Source organism: Anabrus simplex, chromosome 4 (assembly GCF_040414725.1).
Source record: "Anabrus simplex isolate iqAnaSimp1 chromosome 4, ASM4041472v1, whole genome shotgun sequence".
In the NCBI taxonomy this organism is placed as follows: domain Eukaryota; kingdom Metazoa; phylum Arthropoda; class Insecta; order Orthoptera; family Tettigoniidae; genus Anabrus; species Anabrus simplex.
In genome coordinates this window covers 27,363,955-27,383,803 of record NC_090268.1, presented here as the reverse complement: position 1 = coordinate 27,383,803, position 19,849 = coordinate 27,363,955, and the positions used below count along the sequence as shown (strand labels likewise).

The following is a 19,849-nucleotide window of genomic DNA, read 5'->3' as shown; positions in this document are numbered from 1 at the left end:
CACAGCAGCGACTTTCATATTTACCGCATATTTACCATATTCCTTGATTTACCGTACTTCATTACCTTACATTTCGCATTTTCGATCTTGTTTTCTAGAACACAACTAAAACACAGTAAGACCTGAATGCCCGTTTACATGTGGTATACTGAGTACAGTAACCATATTCAAATCTATTTCAATACTCCATGTAAACGTAGTAAATATTTACAAGAATGAACGGCTTGAATACGACCCACACCCAAGATTTAGAACCAATATTTTGGGGGAAAATGTGCGGGTGGTATTTGGGATTATACGGTATCTCAAACAGGTCTGTTTTCTTGCGATTGTAGCTCTTTTCTTTAATACTGTACTGCAATTTTACTGTGTAGGGGAAGAGATCTTGGTAATCACAATCGAATGTCACTGCTCCCTTCCCTGCAAAGTGTGTGTGTTCTCTCGCTTCACTGTGACGTATGCTTGCTACATAAGCTGCCCGCATTTATGTCACGTCAGCGCGGCCTCACTGGGCTAGCCTCAACAGGCACCCAGCTGAGCACCTCTGATCTAGCATTATCAGATGAAGGTCTGTATGTGCAGTTACTATCTTATCAGCATACAGTAGTAGTAAGAAAATGTAATGAATTGGATTATACACCTTGGTTTTGTTATCATCTGTATCACCTCCCACATCAGCTCCTTGCTTTTTGCCATAAACAAGAGACTTTCCCTGTAGTTTTCATATCTGCCAGAAGGTCTCTTTGGGCAGGGATTCTTGATTTTACTTAGCGATTTACAGATGTGCCTTGTTCTGCTGTTGTTGTTGGGATCTTCACAGGTGCACCCATCTTCTTTAAGATGCTAATAATCATCTCAGAAAATGCCACACAAGAGACCCTGTGTTATTAGGGACTTATCTTCTATCCCATCCGTATTCACCAAAGACCTGCATTTCGATCAGCTTGTCACTTGGTGCTTCATGGTGTGCACTGCAGTCTGTAACTTCATCACATGCTACCTTGACGTAACAGCTCAAAAATGACAACTGATGACACACTGCAAATGGTTTACATTGTGTACATTTTACTCACAGTGAGGTTTGGCTTGTAGTTATGTTCACCAACTTGACTATATGTTTAACTTCTTGAACTCCTATGTCGAGTGGGGGCTCGACATTAAAATATTAGACTTGCGCTCCGATGTCGAGTGCCACTTGACATGACAGTAGCTCGTACTTTCAGTGCTCCTGTGATGACTGTGCTGTGTTCCAGTATCTGGTGGTCTCCGAGAGAACACGTTTCCCTATTTATTATAGTTTGCAGGAATTGTAATGACTTTCTAACTTCTGTTATTCTTAAATGTTTATCACAGTTTACTGGTGATATACGGTAGACTGAATGTAAACATGGCTTCTGCTTCATCTTCACTCACAGAAATGGATATTTTAGAACAGTTAGTCCATAGCATTGTTGCTTGCAACATCTGGAAACAATTAAACCTCAGTTATTGACAGAAAGAAGCAAAACTGTGTAGAACAATTAGAGAAACCAAACATAATTATTGGCTACACGTCAAAGATGCAAGGCGTTGATCGCTCGGACTACTACACATCAAGCTATGATTTTATAGTGAAAAGTTTGAAATGGTGGCAGTATTATACTTCTAGCTATTGTAAGTCGCAACAGTCAACAGCTTTTTGCTCTATAAAGATTACTGCACCACGAATCGCATGAACATTACATCGCAAAAAAACCTTCCAGAAACAGGTGATCAATGAGTTGGTTGGTGAAGGACACAACAAACTTCAAAAGCGAGGAAGATAATCTACTTCTGATATTGAAGAACATTTGAATGGTAAGCTGCACATCAACAACCTAACTGAAAAACAACATAGAGACTGCTGTCTGTTCAAGCAGGAGCAAGTAAGGTGGTAGAAAGGAAACAGTTTACTACTGCAAAATGTGTTCGAGAAAACCCAGTTTCAACCCAGAAAACTGTGTTGAAAAATACCACACAATGAAAAACTACAAGGAGTTTTGAGTTCTAACTACAAGTATATAACATATAACATTACATGTAATATACACTGACTGACTGACAGAGCAAATGCAACACCAAGAAGGAGTGGTCAGAACTTTATGCCAATTGCAGGGTAGACTGACGTCACTGAGGTATGCTCATGATGTGAAATGCGCCGCTGTGCTGTGCACGTAGCGAACGATAAATGGGACACGGCGTTGGCGAATGGCCCACTTCGTACCGTGATTTCTCAGCCGACAGTCATTGTAGAACGTGTTGTCGTGTGCCACAGGACACGTGTATAGCTAAGAATGCCAGGCCGCCATCAACGGAGGCATTTCCAGCAGACAGACGACTTTACGAGGGGTATGGTGATCGGGCTGAGAAGGGCAGGTTGGTCGCTTCGTCAAATCGCAGCCGATACCCATAGGGATGTGTCCACGGTGCAGCGCCTGTGGCGAAGATGGTTGGCACAGGGACATGTGGCACGTGCGAGGGGTCCAGGCGCAGCCCGAGTGACGTCAGCACGCGAGGATCGGCGCATCCGCCGCCAAGCGGTGGCAGCCCCGCACGCCACGTCAACCGCCATTCTTCAGCATGTGCAAGACACCCTGGCTGTTCCAATATCGACCAGAACAATTTCCCGTCGATTGGTTGAAGGAGGCCTGCACTCCCGGCGTCCGCTCAGAAGACTACCATTGACTCCACAGCATAGACGTGCACGCCTGGCATGGTGCCGGGCTAGAGCGACTTGGATGAGGGAATGGCGGAACGTCGTGTTGTCCGATGAGTCACGCTTCTGTTCTGTCAGTGATAGTCACCGCAGACGAGTGTGGCGTCGGCGTGGAGAAAGGTCAAATCCGGCAGTAACTGTGGAGCGCCCTACCGCTAGACAACGCGGCATCATGGTTTGGGGCGCTATTGCGTATGATTCCACGTCACCTCTAGTGCGTATTCAAGGCACGTTAAATGCCCACCGCTACGTGCAGCATGTGCTGCGGCCGGTGGCACTCCCGTACCTTCAGGGGCTGCCCAATGCTCTGTTTCAGCAGGATAATGCCCGCCCACACACTGCTCGCATTTCCCAACAGGCTCTACGAGGTGTACAGATGCTTCCGTGGCCAGCGTACTCTCCGGATCTCTCACCAATCGAACACGTGTGGGATCTCATTGGACGCCGTTTGCAAACTCTGCCCCAGCCTCGTACGGACGACCAACTGTGGCAAATGGTTGACAGAGAATGGAGAACCATCCCTCAGGACACCATCCGCACTCTTATTGACTCTGTACCTCGACGTGTTTCTGCGTGCATCGCCGCTCGCGGTGGTCCTACATCCTACTGAGTCGATGCCGTGCGCATGGTGTAACCTGCATATCGGTTTGAAATAAACATCAATTATTCTTTCGTGCCGACTCTGTTTTTTCCCCAACTTTCATCCCTTTCGAACCACTCCTCCTTGGTGTTGCATTTGCTCTGTCAGTCAGTGTAATTATATTTTGTAATAGATAGTTTTGCGGTGTTCAATTCTTGCAGCATTTCATAGTGCAGACATTAACCTTCCAAGTGGTACATTTGAGTAGCTACTAACACAGTGGCACATTTTCCATAAGGTGCTGGAAAGTAACATATAGTGAGATACTCTTGTGTAGTATAGTATTTTTATCAGGTTCAAAAAGTACAGAATATGTATCAAGCTGTCAAAAATGATCATAGTATGAAGGGCAAGGCATCTAGCTCACTGAGGAAAGGAGTGGGAACTTACAGTGAGATACTTTTAAGTAGTCAGGTATTTTAATAAGGTTTAAAAAAACAAAGTCTCACTTTCAAGCTATTAAAATGATTACACTGTCAAGGGCAAGGAAAAAGAATCTGGCTCAGTGAGTAAAGCAATCTACAATAAGAGACTCATCTACAGACACATCGCATTCAGGTGTGTACACACTTCGGAATCTGTTATTGAAGTGGTCCATAATAGGTTTTAATTTGTAGAGTTTCTGTGGACCACGTGTGGCTTCATCGTATGCTTCATTATCGACAAAGTGTAAGAATTTGAGAACGAGTTGAAATCTTCTCTCAGAGAACAGCTCCAAAAATATTGGGCTCTCTAACTGTCCACAAGAAAAGTAGCTCTAGTTGTTAGGTAGCTGATGAATACCTTGCAAGAGAAAGAATGCAAGTCAAGTCATAATTTCATCTTTATTTGTGTCAGTTCACTGATTCACTCTCGAATATAGTTTCAAGGTTGGTATGCTTTCTAAAAACTGTTGAGCATACCGGTTGGTTTCCCTAGTTATTAGTTCCGCTAATTCAGGAGTGATAAACAATTGCAAATATTCTTGCGGATTATTTACGTCTTTAATTTGTACATTTAGTCCAGGTTGCGCTGTAAATGTAAATCTCGGCTGTTCAGATTCTACCTTTGCCTATGCGCCGAGCTGAATATCACCGCTAGTGCTACCGTCACGTTCACTTGAGAAAGAGCCTCCCCGAAGAGTGTATGATTTACATTCGGGCGTTCCCTGGGCAACGGTGAGGTGTTAACACCGGCTGATCTTTCCAATCCAGAAGTAACATCAACTATTATATAATGACATTCATAAGTCGGGAAAGGTTCTTTTCAGAACCGAAAATGACCATCATATCTATAAACATAGAAGGTATGTCAACTTGTAAACAACAGCTCTTACAAGAACTTTGCCAAACAACAAACTGTGATGTAATATGTGTACAAGAAACTCACAGGGATGTACACCAACTACGTCCTAGAATACCAGGTATGAAATTGGCAGCAGAGAGACCGCATGGACGATATTGTAGTGCAGTCTTCGTCAAGCCAGATCTCCAGATTCTCTCCACATCAATTACAGAAGAAAATGATATAGAATTGATCGCAGTGGAATTGAGCAATTCGGTTATAGTTTCCATCTACAAACCTCCTAATGTAACATTCTCATTCATGCCACCTAACAATCTCGATGATTGGAAGGTATCTTTCTTCATTGGTGACTTCAACAGCCACAGCAGTATTTGGGGTTACGAACAAGACAACGAGAGTGGTGAGAATGTTTTAGAATGGGCTGAGGAGCACCATCTGTCTCTTATCCATGATAGCAAGCTCCCTTCTTCTTTTAACAGTGGTAGATGGAAGCGGGGTTATAATCCAGACTTAATATTTGTGAGCGAAAAGATAGCACATCAGTGTGTTAAATCTGTATGTGCTCCTATTCCGAATACACAGCATCGCCCAATAATGTGTCAACTGGTAGCTGCCATTAGACCTCAAGAGGTCTACTTTAAAAGGAGATATAATTTTAAGAAGGCTAACTGGAAAAGATTCACCAACTTAATGGAAGAGAAGATCAAACCACTCAATCCAATTCCAGAAGCGTATGAACAGTTTAATAATATCATCAGGGAGTGTTCTAGAGCTACAATCCCTAGAGGATGTAGAACAAACTACATACAAGGTCTAACTCAAGAAACCTCTGCCCTCTTAACAGAGTATCATAAACTCTTCGAAGAAAACCCTTTCAGCAATGACACCATCACAATGGGACAACAAGTAATCTCTTCTATTTCTGAAGTAAAATGGGCACAGTGGTTAAGGTTGATGGAAGAGATTGACATGGGTAGAAGTAGTCAAAAAGCTTGGCGATTACTTAGACGACTCAGTAGTGATCCTAATAAAACTTCAACACATTCCAGTGTCACAGCAAACCAAACAGCACATCAACTTCTACGAAATGGACAACCATCAAATCAATGTCGGCTTCAGAATAAAGGAATTGAGAGGGATTATGAGCAGGAGACAGATACACTCACTAAACCTTTTACTTTATCTGAGCTGAACAGAGCAATAAATCAGTGTAAGAATGGTAAGGCTGCCGGCCTAGATGAAATATGTGTTGAGCAAATTAAGCAATTTGGACCTGTTGCTAAACAATGATTACTGGAACTGTACAACAATTGTATAAACACCTGCAAATTACCACGTGTGTGGAGGAAATCCAGAGTAATCGCAATTCTCAAACCAGGAAAAGACCCAAATGATCCAAAAAATTACAGACCTATCTCACTGTTGTGTCATCTGTACAAGATCTTAGAACGGATGATCCTGGAAAGACTTACTGTAATCATTGAACCACTTCTTATTCCAGAGCAAGCAGGATTCCGTAAAGGAAAAAGTTGTACTTCACAGGTCCTCCATCTGACACAGTATATCGAAGATGGATATGAAAATCATAAAATCACAGGGGTGGCTTTTATCGACTTATCTGTTGCATATGATACAGTTAATCATCGTATACTGTTGCGCAAATTATACAACATGACAAAAGATTACAAGATGACTCAAGTAATTTGCAATCTTCTCCAAAATCGTAGGTTCTTCGTTGAATTTCAGGATCAGAAAAGTCGATGGAGGAAACAAAAGAATGGTCTGCCACAAGGCAGTGTTCTCGCCCCTATGCTCTTTAATATCTATACGAATGACCAACCTCTTCCAGTTGGCACCAGAAGTTTCATATATGCGGATGATCGAGCTATTGCTACTCAAGCAAACTGCTTTGAGGTTGTAGAAGAAAAGTTATCAGAGGCTCTTTCTGAACTATCCTACTACTACACAGGAAATCAATTGAAGCCTAACCCATCTAAAACTCAGGTATGTGCCTTCCATTTAAAGAACAGACAGGCGTCAAGGAAATTGCAGGTAGTATGGGAAGATACTCAACTAGATCACTGCCCAACACCTAAATATCTAGGTGTAACATTGGATCGTGCTCTCACCTACAAACAACACTGCATGAACATCAAGCAGAAAGTGTCGGCTAGAAACAACATCCTTCGCAAGTTGTCTGGAACCAATTGGGGTACACATCCAAAGACGTTGAGAACTACAGCCCTGGCTCTGTGTTACTCCGCTGCAGAGTACGCTTGCCCTGTTTGGTACAGATCAAGTCATGCTAAACAAGTTGACATTTCTCTAAATGAAACATGTCGACTCATTACTGGCTGCTTGAGACCAACTCCACGAGATAGAATCTACTGTTTGGCTGGAATCGCCCCACCAGATATAAGAAGAGAAGTTGCATCCATGAATGAGAGAACTAAAGCACTTGCCTCATGTGCACACCCATTAAATGGATATGAACCTGCCCACCGAAGATTGAGGTCTAGGAGGAGTTTTATGAATACAACCGAAGATTTAAACGAATCTGCCCAATCCACACGGTTGAGATTATGGAGAACTAGAAATCCTCAACTTGCTGATTGGATGCTACCAATTGAACATCTCCCCCCAGGACACGAGGAACATTGGTCTACGTGGAAATCACTGAACAGGCTTCGCACTGGGGTTGGTAGATCAAGAACCAATATGGTAAAGTGGGGCTTTCCTGGCACATCCAGGCAATGCGAATGTGGTGAAGACCAAACCACAGCCCATTTCATGAACTGTAGTAAGTGTCCTTTAAGTTGCACAATAGAGGACTTGATGGCTGCAACACCTAATGCCCATGATTTGGCAAAATTTTGGGCAGACACTATTTGATATGTATGTCATTAAGTACCATTATGCAATGTAAAATGTATGCTTCTGATACGAATAAATAAATAAACTTGAGTCATTGCTCTGGCTATCTCCTGACATTTCAACACTAATCTTACTATCAGATGGTACATCACTCTCCAAATTGTCACAGTGTAATAAATCAAAGAGTTCTTCTTCTTGCAGATGTTTCCGAGCTCCAATTGCACCTGCTATAATGCACTGTCTACCACTCTCAGCAGCCTGGTGGCCGGTAGTGGCTGGCTACCTGCTGGGCGTGGAATGAAAGCATTTCACCCAGTCACGTGATTTTAGGACAGTACTGCTGTAGGCAAAGCTTGAAACTAACATACATGCACAAAGGAAAGCGATATCAGATCGTACAATGGAATAAGTCGTTATACCCATCGCCGAAAAACATTTACAATGTGATGACGGAATATTCCGTCATAGCCACTTAGGAAGCCATGCAGCTATGACGATTTATTCCGTCATTACTGCTTGAAAGGTTAATTCAGAGTGGAGCAGGAAGCATACACTAAGGGAAGTGGAGTTCAAAAGAGTTTAAGAAAGATTGCCCTGATAGCATGAACATGCTTTAAAGTCTGGACCATTGAACATAAAGAAAGAAGGGATAATAGAATTTCTTCATTCAGGATAAAATGCTGCTACATGTGATTATCATAAATCAGAACATAAAGAATTCTTGCATGCAAGTCTATATTTCACAACAAAAGTCAATTCATAACAGTATAAAAATAGTGACATAACTGAGCAGTTTTCAGCGAGTTAAAACTGGTACATCTTGAAAATAAAGGAGATATAAAATAAAACCCTGTTTAAAATAAATGCATGGTGATGTCTTCCAATTTATATGTGAGAAAAATGTCTAAAACTTATTTAAGATGTTTGTTCTTCATTGGAATGCGTCGCTATATCTTCAACCTTTTCACTCCCCTCCACAATGAAGTCAGTTTCTGCAAACTTTCCCTTGTACATACGTTTAAGCCAAAGTCTTGCTTTCTCCTGGAGCAGACGATTGAGTCCTGGAAAAACAAAAACATTGAATTGTACCCTGACAGATTTCAAAATAAGCATTTGAAACTGTAAGATACTGATACAAGTGTAATGGATTAGTATAACTTGGAAACAGTTCTCTAACCCATGGGTAAATAATGGAAATATTGAGTTTGATAATAACAATAATAATTATTATTATGATTATTATTATTATGACTTGTGAGGTGTGGCTATGAAGTTGTTTGCATTTATTATTATTATTATTATTATTATTATTATTATTATTATTATTATTATTATTATTATTATTATTATTATTATTATTATTATTATTATTATTATTATTATTATTATTATTATTATTATTATTATTATTATTATTATTATTATTATTATTATTATTATTATTATTATTATTATTATTATTTGCTTAGTTATTTATGGACTTATTTGGTATAAATCACAATCATATTATGTGAGAGGTTATGTCATGAAACATCTGCTGTATGTACATTAATATAAGTTTATTTAATGTACTGTAAAAACACATGCAATGTTGTGCAACACACAAACAATGTATCTTTAGTGCAAGAGAGTTACAGAAAATTCTGTTCATTGTAAATAGGCTAATGGAGACTCTCAAAATTACGAGAAAATATGTTGTGTCATATTCTTCTAGAAGCCTGGCCAGGCAATGTATATAAAGAGGCAGTCTTGGGAGTTGAGTTGAGTTGTTAATGAGAGTTGCCAGTGAAGCTCATGTACTTCTGTTGTGATTCTGTTGACATGCTACTGTAGCAGTCAAATGTTTTTCAAGATGGCAGTTCATTAATGTGTGTGTACAATGCTGTGTATATAATTTGTAAATAAAACAGTGTAAACAATTGACACCATTTTGTGTGTGCAGCTTTGTGGTAACATCAATACTTTTCACCATCTCTAAACCATATAGAAAGATAAATTTTCTGTTTTATGTTACAAATATGCATTTGTCAAAACACTTTTTATCTAAAATTTCACAATAAATACACTGTTAAGTCTAAAATATAATTTACCTTGTCTATAATGGAGCACATAATGCTGTTAAATTACTTTAATAACAAATGCAACGACTTTCACCAAATAAAATACACTCTGGGAAGATGAAAAAAGAACACCATGAATTCATCCACCCAGCAGAGAGAAATTTTATTGACATACTCTTGGGGACATATACTGGGTGGTCCACCAGCCCCTTGAGATCCAGTTTTATGCATCCCTTCACATTTAATATAATTCTGAAAGACATCAGTCCCTCTCCCTAAACTGAGGTAGGGTGAGTTGGCTGTGCGCGTAGAGGTGCGCGTAGAGGTGCGCGTAGAGGTGCGCGGCTGTGAGCTTGCATCTGGGAAGTAATAATAATAATAACTTAAATGTTTCCACCTTTTCAATACAATATATTCACAAATTTACAAAATTATACGGTACTAGTTTCGACCCATCTAGGGGTCATCATCAGCCGTATTGAAGCAAAGATCATTTGTGGCGAAATCCTAAGACAATATTATTTTAAAGAATAACAAGTGAAATGAGATGTTATGGTAATAGTTAATAATACAAGGAATATACATAATAAGAGGTTTTTAACAAAGAATAAAGTATAAATGGGGTGTTGTAAAAATTATAATCATGGAAATCAGTAAGTTCTTGTATTGAAATGAAATATGGCTTAGGAAGAGGGCTTAAGGTGGGGCTGAAGGGTGCGGGAGAAAGTGTAATTGTCTTGGAAAAGTACCTTTGATTAAATTTAGGATTGAGTTTAGGTTGGCTGCATTATTGTTTCTGAGGAAAGTGATAAATAGATCGAAGAGTATTTGTGAATATATTGTATTGAAAAGGTGGAAACATTTAAGTTATTATTATTATTACTTATATATTGTTCAATACGGACCAAAAACATGAAATTCATAACCATCAATTGCATCTGGGAGATAGTAGGTTCGAATCCCACTATCGGCAGCCCTGAAGATGGTTTTCCGTGGTTTCCCATTTTCACACCAGGCAAATGCTGGGGCTGTACCTTAATTAAGGCCACGGCCGCTTCCTTCCAACTCCTAGGCCTTTCCTATACCATCGTTGCCATAAGACCTATCTGTGTCGGTGCGACGTAAAGCCCCTAGCAAAAAAAATAAAAATAAACTGAGGTAATATAACGAGATGTCTGTTTACGGGCTAGAAGACAGCAGGAATCGTGAGCGCCACTATTAATTCTTTATGGGTATCTCGAATGAACCTGTAAAACAAGTACAGATACGCAGAACACGTACTTTAAAACCGGCGGTGGACCCACAGACCGGGAGCACGGTACTGTATAGGATGTGAAGTGGGCGCTGCAGGTCAGGTGTCGCAGTAGCTCACGTGGCAAGTGGACAGGGAGATATGTGATAGTGGACAGTGCTTGAGGTAGGAGGTTTGAATCCCACATAAGATTTATTTTTAACAGCTAGTTGTCTGGGATGTGGTAAGCTTGCATACTTGATAGCTTTCAAGGACTGATTTGTATATTTGACCGGGTAAAAGACCATATGTATCGTTGTATTGGGTATGTTGATAAGGAAGCTCCTAGAAGAAACTGAAAACTGATTAACAGTGGACCAGGGGCTCAGAATGATCTGGAAACTTCTATAATCTTCTCTTCAACTGATATTGTGTGGACTTGACCGTTAACCCGCCAGTGCACGGGTCACAAAAAGTTACATGAGTAAACAGGTCGGGTCTCACAGACCCATCATCATATTTCTTTTTTATAGTATGCTAATATATTTTTATTTTCAGTATTCATTCCCTCCTATTCCGATAACATTATAAACAAATTGCTGTCACAAAACCGTTGATGATTAACACTTACTTAAAATTTTACAAAGCAATTCTCTAACCACTGCAAATTTACACGATATATTTTATTTGATCACAAAATTCAGAACTTATCAAGTAAAAATTTATAAAATCGTCATAACCTAATCTTCACGATCCAGAATGTTCACTGGAACATTCACATTTCAGCTTTACATTCACTGCACACAAATACGGAGAGTTCAAGATACGTTAACTTTCTGTACAAGCAGCACGAGTAGCGGGTCATTTCTGACTCTACAATATGCACTATGTCCTCTTATTTTCTGTATTTTCACGTTTTGCTTCTGCCGTCAACCCAGATAGCCTTCTTGCAATATCGCGAATGCTCTTAGGAAGATATCTTGAGACAGCTCTTTCTCTTATTTGTTCTTCAGTTGTAAGAAACAAGAGTTTCATCAAAAAAAAAATTCTGTTCCTTGCGTCTGGAGAGTTGGCTCTAAATATTAAATATGCGTTAAAGCCTGTAATATTCGGCAACGCATAGAAGACCACCATTGTCCAACGTCTGGTGTTTCGAGCCGTCCTTTCGTCTACACAGCCTACAACACCCTTAGCGGAATTATAGAATGTGACTATTACAGGCTTCCTCTTTCCTTCTGTACTTTCCTCAGTTTTATCATCGCTGTGCATCGACGAGAGGAAAACAACAGTAAATTTCATCATATGATAATGGTTCCTCCAATAATGCGGCAACTTGTTCCAAATCACGTGGATTGCTGACACCATAACACTCCTTTTTCTTAGACCTACGAAGAAACGAACTCATTAGCCCAGGTCAACCCATTTTCAGTCTCACCTCTGTACTTAAAACCCAAGGAACTAAGGTGAAAGACAGCCAGTCTAGCTAAACCACGGATTTGGACAAGTCGCTAAGATATAATCACCCTATAATCTTTTTTATGTACACGGTTAACATGGAAAGACTAAAATGCTTATGATAAAAAAACTTACACGACTGCACGGGTTGGGTCTCACAGACCCACAGAGCACTTTAACTTACCACTGCTCACGTACTAAAGTAATCATTTCCATGTTCATCTGCAGGAATACTACACCGGTGATAAAAGGAAGGTAGCAGAAGCCGGAAGTATACAGCTATCACCGTCTATCAGAAAATGTTGGAGATATCAGCGCATGGGTCTCACAGACCCAACCCGTGCATTGGCGGGTTAACTTCTTTCTTACTTATGCATTGTTTTTTGAGTTATAATCGGCTGATAATGACCCAGACTGGGGTCAAAACCGGTACCATTTCCACTTTTAATTAAATAAGAATGTAATCTCTACATCTCTTATTTACTTATATTGAATAGGTTGAACTACCATATTTATTATGTCAATTTAACTGTGATACTTTTCAATACGGAACAATGAAATTTTTATCTTTATTTTCAAGTAGTCAATTTTTAATTAATTTTATCATCTGAATACATTTTTTAAAACTTAACCAATGAAGCTAGCTCAATAATCCTAGTATATCTTCTTCTTCTCTACGAAATATACATAATAATAATAATAATGTTATTTGTTTTACGTCCCACTAACTACTTTTTAAGGTCTTCGGAGACGCCGAGGTGCCGGGATTTAGTCCCGCAGGAGTTCTTTTACGTGCCAGTAAATCTACCGACACGGGGCTGTCGTATTTGAGCACCTTCAAATACCACCGGACTGAGCCAGGATCGAACCTGCCAAGTTGGGGTTAGAAGGCCAGCACCTTAACCGTCTGAGCCACTCAGCCCGACTCGCGACGAAATATACAGGCATGCAAAATTTCATCTTAATATCTTTCAGAGTTATCAAGGAAACGGTTCTGAAAAACAAAAGTTACCGGAAACGAGCAATAAACTTACCGATAAAGAGCTTGCTTGGGGGACAGAACTTCACATTTTTGGACATAACTCCAAACGTATTGGAGATATTATCCAAAAAATTTCACTGTTGTAAAGAGAAAAATTTGATTTTAAGTGAAAAAATATAAATGAAAAATTAAATTTTTGGTTGGTCAAAGGTGTCAGTCCCCCTTAAGAACCCATAATCTGCAACAGTGATTCACTTGGAAAATTATTATTATTATTATTATTATTATTATTATTATTATTATTATTATTATTAATGTCAATGAGTGAATGCCTATGATGACAATGGCTTACTTGGACACATAGCTGGCAGTTCATCAGCCCCATCTGAGCAGTCATTATCACCATCACATTTCCAGCGTTCAATGATGCAATCACCATTAGGACACTTAAACTCGTCTACTGCACATTCCTTTTTTCTATCTGTAGAAAGGAAGAACATCAGATAAAACTTGTTCACTGCAATAATCAAGTAATAATGTAATAACCCTGTGCATTTTCTAACAATCTTGTTTGATATGGACATAACCTGGTCTTTTGGATAGAATCATGTATGAAGAGATGAGCTGGTCAATGACAACAATTAACTGGCATAAAAACATACCTTGAGAATGTATTGTTCAGCAACAGCTGACAGCTTTCCTATTAAGTGAAGTTGCATGATGCAGATATTAACAATATCTTCTTTTTTATTTTAATGATGATTTATTTCTTTCTTATGGCAAAATAAGAATACATTGTAAATTTAAATATTACAATAAGCTATATACAGTATTTACAGATCAGGTAAATTAAAATGTAATGTCCAGTGTATTCAACCAGTTCACGACTTCATCAGTGGCACTGTGTAAACTGCCGGCCAAACGTTTCCGGACAAGCATCGTACTGTTAAAGAATGGACTGAGGTTAAAAGAAAACAACATACCTATGCAAGAAATTGACAAATATACTTTCTAAAACTACTATTTTACAATAAAACTATATTTTTACATAACATCTGAGCAAGAAATAGAAAATATGTACACATTTCCTCCCACAGATCACCAGAACACATCAAACTCTCTTCTCATCAAAGAAACCCCGCTTTGCTGCAAGTACACTTTTAACTATTCTCGGCATTCTCAGAAAAAGTTTTTCTAACACTGATGCAGGTATACTTTACCAGGCATTCCGAAAGATGTCCCACAGCTTTTCCGATGAAGAAGGACACTCTTTTCGGACTTGCCGAAGCAACTCCTCCCACAGCAGCTCAATTGGATTTAAGTCCTGGGGGGGCATTCCATTAAAACAATTCCCCAGAGTTTTATTTGTTTTGCACATAATTCATGCAATAGTGAGACATGTGTCTGGGATCATTGTCTTGTTGGAGGACAAACTCACATTGCTGTCCAGACGGAAGAGCATAACGACATAGGATGGAGTCGTAGACATTTTTGTCCAGTGTTTCTTGAATTCAGTGCAGTCTACCAACTCCACTGAATGTGAAACAACCCCAGACCATCACAGAGCCGCTCCATGTTTCACTGCAGGTTTTATACAGTAGGATGCATTTTTACCGATGCTGAACTTCGAACACAAACTCGTCACCATCGCCTGAAAACCTTCAAAACTTGGTTACAGTAATATATTCTGTCATTCAACAATCATTAAACGTATTCATCCGGGTACATATGTTTTGTTAGGAAACTTTTGGCTGGTAGTGTATACATATCTTGAATAGTTCCTTCAAATCTTCTTCTTGGGCACTCCGTAGCAATGTATTTGTTGGATGGTCTGGGGAACATTGTCACAGTTGCAGTATGAGTTTTCAGCTTTTCCCCACTTGTGAAGCCAGAATTTTCATCTTCCGTGGTTTGTACTAATTCTGTTTAAAGATGTTCCTGCCTTTCTGGGTAAATTGAAACCAGGCAGAGCTTTACGTGGATCGTTAATTAAATCCAGGTGATCGGGATTTGAAGAAGACCATTCTTCTTTCCAGGTCTGATCAGAATTAAAGTGTGATTTTGTAAGCCTTTCTCCTAATTTCCTTGATTTCTATCTCACAGGTTTCTGAAATTTTCAGTCCTGATGTAAGGGTAGTTAAGGGTTGTTGTAACATTTCTTCCATTCTCTTACCAGAGCTGTTTCGCTTCATATATGAGGGGGTTGGATGTTGGATAACACAGCTAGTCATTGTAGGGGTGTTGATTTGATAGTGCCAGAGGCATGGTTGCCTCACGTCCATAGGTATAACCTTAAAGTGCCTTACGCGTGTCTCCTGGGTGATGCTAAGTAAGCAACAATATTGGCTGCTGAACCCTAAGCTCTGCTGCAGGGATATCCCAGATCATAGAGGATATGCTACAGTTCATCATCATCATCATCATCTGCAGTTTCCAGCTGTTGGCTGGGTCCGCTTGGAACATAAGCCTCTCCAATCTCCTCGTGTCTTCCTACCACTTCTCCCTAGTCACTCTTGGCCAGTCCTCTCCTCTTATCTGTACACACTCTTCCTCTCTTTTTATCCACCTGTCTCTTGGTCTTCCTCTTGGTCGTTTACCTGTTATCTCCATTTTGTGCATCCTCCTCGGTATCCTTTCCTCTGTTATTCTCTTCATGTGTCCATGCCATCTAAGTCTAGATGCCTCTATCCTATTCTCTAGTGGCTCTTCTTTTACTATATCTCGAACCTTCTCATTTCTCATCTTATCCCATCTTGTTATTCCTATCCTGCTTCTCAGAAATTTCATTTCACTTGCCTGTATTCTATTCACGGCTCTCTGCCTCATTACCCAAGTCTCAGCTGCATACATCAGAATAGGTATATAGTACACCCTGTATATCACCCTTTTACTCCTCTGAGGGACATCCTTGCTCCAAACCAGGCTTCTGGAACGCTTCCACTTGTCTTGCACGCTCGATTATTTCCTTATCATTTCTTCCACTTTCCTCTATGATACTCCCTAAATACTGTACTTGAAACTCTCTACCTTCCTAAGCTATTCCCCTCCAAGCATTATCACTCTCATAGGTCTCTCCTTCTTTCTAGTTGTTATCACTATCCTGCTCTTTTGGGCATTAAATTTCATTCCATTTTGTTCCACCTCATCTACCCAAGCATCTAACTGTTCCTGGATATCCTCTTCCTTTTCTCCCCAGACTAACAGGTCATCTACAAACATCATCACTTTCATGCTTTCATGCTACAGTTATATGATGATAATGATGCTTGTTGTTTAAAGGGGCCTAACATCTAGGTCATAAGCCCTTTTTTCCCAATGATTAAATGACGTGAAATCTTAGACTTCCCTTTCTGTCAGGCTGTAAATCTAGATGATGTAGACGATGAAAATTGTCATGATCATTCACATTTTAGGAGATAGTCTGCTATGTACTGCACGTTCAGCACTTCAGTGTTTACTAAGTCATTTGAATCATTTCAGTAACTCTTGTACATCACTGGATGCAGTTAACAAGTTAAATAATATCTGCTTAACTCCAGATGACTGTATTAGTTAGTTACTAAACCTAGACTGTGATGACACATGGACATTCATTCAAAAACTCAAGTTTTTAAAACAACAACTTGAGTTCAGTGTATCTAAAGAAAGAAAATATTCATGAGATATTTCTGTGTGAATATTCAATTATTATCTTTGTTACATTTCCCGATGCATACATTCAACTGAAAAATTCAAGTGTTTTGAAATGATCTCATCCTTCTTACTCAACCCATGAGGGGTCGCATCATGGTCTTCTAGACCGGTGCTTTAATTTTAAATTCTTTTGAAATAGTTTCACGGTATAAAGCTTCAGCCCTTCCTGTACCTTGCAGTGGACTTGTCCACTACATGTGCTTACGTTCACTGTTTCCCACTTTCATCACCAGTCAGTCAGTGGGAAGCTTTTTCTGTAAGCCTGGTCATTTCCACCATGCGTGGCTTCTGGCATTGCCTTATTACACGGTCATTTACAACGTGCACAACTCCTGCTGTTCGTGGTCTTTATTGTCAGTATAGAAGTATTTTTTGACTTTCATGGATATATTTCTCTTCAATAATACAATGTGTTCTGCTATGGAAACTGGTATTTAGTTTCACAGATATATTTCTCTTCAATAATACAATGTGTTTTGCTTCAATACAAAAACTGGTATTTTACACTCCCTGGTCAAATCGATCGTGTGCGACCCATCACGTAACCCTCTTGACGCAACCCTTTGCAGGTTAAAAGAGAGGTGCTATATGAAGAGTGAAGTAGGTTTGAAGGACTCTGAAGTAAATTATCTAAAACAGTAGAATTTCTGTAATTTCTGAAAAAAAAGGAAAAAGTGAGAGAGTTTTAGTTACCCTGTTAATGAGGGTTATGTCCAAGGTGTCATATTTTGGGAAATATTTATTGTAACACTTATTCAAAATTATTTACTACCATCACCACTACCACCATGTGCTCAAACAACCATAAGATAATGGTATTGTTTTGAGAGACAACTATCGTAAAGACCAGGTGAGTAGCCTTCAGTCAAACAGTTTACAACATGTAATATACCTTGCGTGTATTTGTATGTAATTCCTCCTGATAGCGTTTCTTCAGTTTGAGTGTTTATAGGCTTATTATTGCATTCCTTTGTCATATTGTGATAAAAAGTTTCATATCAGTAGTATAGTAATTACACATGATGATGTAGACTTTACAAAACTCATGTGATGTCACAGCTCTTGGTAGCAAGCTGTAGCATGCAAAGATGGCTGTGTCCTTACTTATATGTATGTTAATGGACTGAAAATGGCATCTGCATGTGGGGCATGAAGTATATGGTTTGCTGAGCGTAGCTTGAGATTGTGAGACAGATGTTAAGGATTGATTTGACTGTGCACTTACTGAAACAGGAATGTCAACATTTTTTGTGGTTGAATGTTTCATCAGCTACAGTAGTACATACAAAATTAGTCACAGTACAATTTGATATAGAAAAGTAATACACTCCAACAAATATAAATATATACATTCAAGAACTTGCTATTACTGATTTTATAGCATCCTTAATATCAAATAAAATCTTGATGATCTGACATCTTGTAGAAATGTAGATTCATATGATACATGGAGAAGGAATGATTTAGAGTTACCACATTAGATTGAAATTATAGATATAATGGGATTAAATTATTCAATAAGCTACCAACCCAAAGGACAGATTTGCCCTTAAGTAACTTCAAAACATATGTAAAAACATGGCTGATATTTTTATTCACTAACTGAATTTGAAGAAAAAATAACGTTATTGTCAAAGGGCGAATATGAAAGTCAGCACCTTCCAAATAGATAGGTAATATTGGTAGTTATGATCAGCTCCAAGGTTCAATAGATAAATAGCCCAAAGTGTCATGATACGCTTTCATTTTACTTTTCAGCGTATATAAACCATGTAGTGCTCTGTTTAATGACAATTAGGTGGGTTTAAAAAAAAACTGTAACTTATATATTGTATTTGACTTTGTCTAGTGAAACTGTAAGTTGTCTGATGGCAATAAACTATATTATTATTATTATTATTTATCATCATCATCATCATCATTATCAGACATTGCAATCTGTTTCACAGCCTTCTTAACCTTGTGATTGTTTAGAAGAAGTTAAACCAGTCAAATATTATTAATCAAACTTACAACCACAAAATTTTAACCCCAGCAGTAGTTAAAATGTCCATTTTGGTCCATCTCAGACTTGCGAGAGGACTTGGAGAAGAAAAAAGAAATGCTATTGTAGAATCGGTCAATGCTCAATTATATCCTTCCTATAAAACAATGTATAAATAGAGAGACACTTATATAATGAATGTAAACAGCATTCATTTATAAGATTATTCTCAAAAAGGACATGCAGAGGAATTCTGCATAAGTATTAAGGTCCTTTAAGAATACACTGTTCCTACTGTACTCACCTGGGCATAACAGTGGATCCTCATCCTCGCCTCGGTTACAGTCGTTCTCTCCATCACACTTCCAGTGACCAGAGATACAGCGGCCATTGTTACAAATAAACTCAGTGTCTAGGCATTTTCTTGGGTTGTTAGCTGACAGGATATAAAAAACAAAGTCATCAATACTGTTATTAACCTTAATACTTGAATTATATTTTTGTTATTGTATATAAATACACTGACCAAAATTTTAAAAAAATTATCCCAAATTAACTATTTTTTTAAAACAGTGATGATGATGCTTGTTGTTTTAAGGGGCCTAACATCAAAGGTCATCAGCCCTAGATTTTTTAAACAAAAAACATTGTTGGAGTTCTTAATTATTAAGTGTTATGAACTTCATATTGTTGGTCCATATTGAACTGAGATTAAATATAAATAATGCACAGTAGAGTTTTCCACCTATTCAATACTAAGTTGTATTTACAGTATTTACATTGCATGGAACTAGTTCAACCCTACTCGGGGTCATCATCAGCCATATTAAAACATACACAAAATATGTGGCAAAATCCTAAAACATGTTTTCTAGCAGTAAGAGTCTTATGAAAAATATAATTTTACAATAT

The 19,849-nt window shown here is 38.7% G+C and overlaps 2 protein-coding genes across 4 annotated transcripts in view; one reads left to right on the top strand and one right to left on the bottom strand.

The window, feature by feature from the left end:
* LOC136872142 (tyrosine-protein kinase receptor torso-like) overlaps positions 1-19,849 on the top strand; it is a 128,413-nt gene that overhangs the window by 98,090 nt on the left and 10,474 nt on the right. The window lies entirely within an intron of this gene.
* The window catches only part of LOC136872362 (very low-density lipoprotein receptor), a 111,490-nt gene continuing 99,889 nt past the window's right edge, over positions 8,249-19,849 (bottom strand). For 2 of the 3 annotated variants that reach the window (XM_067146173.2, XM_067146175.2), the window contains 3 exons: positions 19,242-19,373; positions 13,613-13,741; positions 8,249-8,593 (listed from right to left, as the gene is read on the bottom strand). In XM_067146173.2, the coding sequence (XP_067002274.2) occupies positions 8,448-8,593; positions 13,613-13,741; positions 19,242-19,373 (407 nt within the window). In that variant the 3' untranslated portion in view covers positions 8,249-8,447. The remainder of the gene's footprint in view (positions 8,594-13,612; positions 13,742-19,241; positions 19,374-19,849) is intronic. The other variant, XM_067146174.2, reaches the window with a different exon arrangement.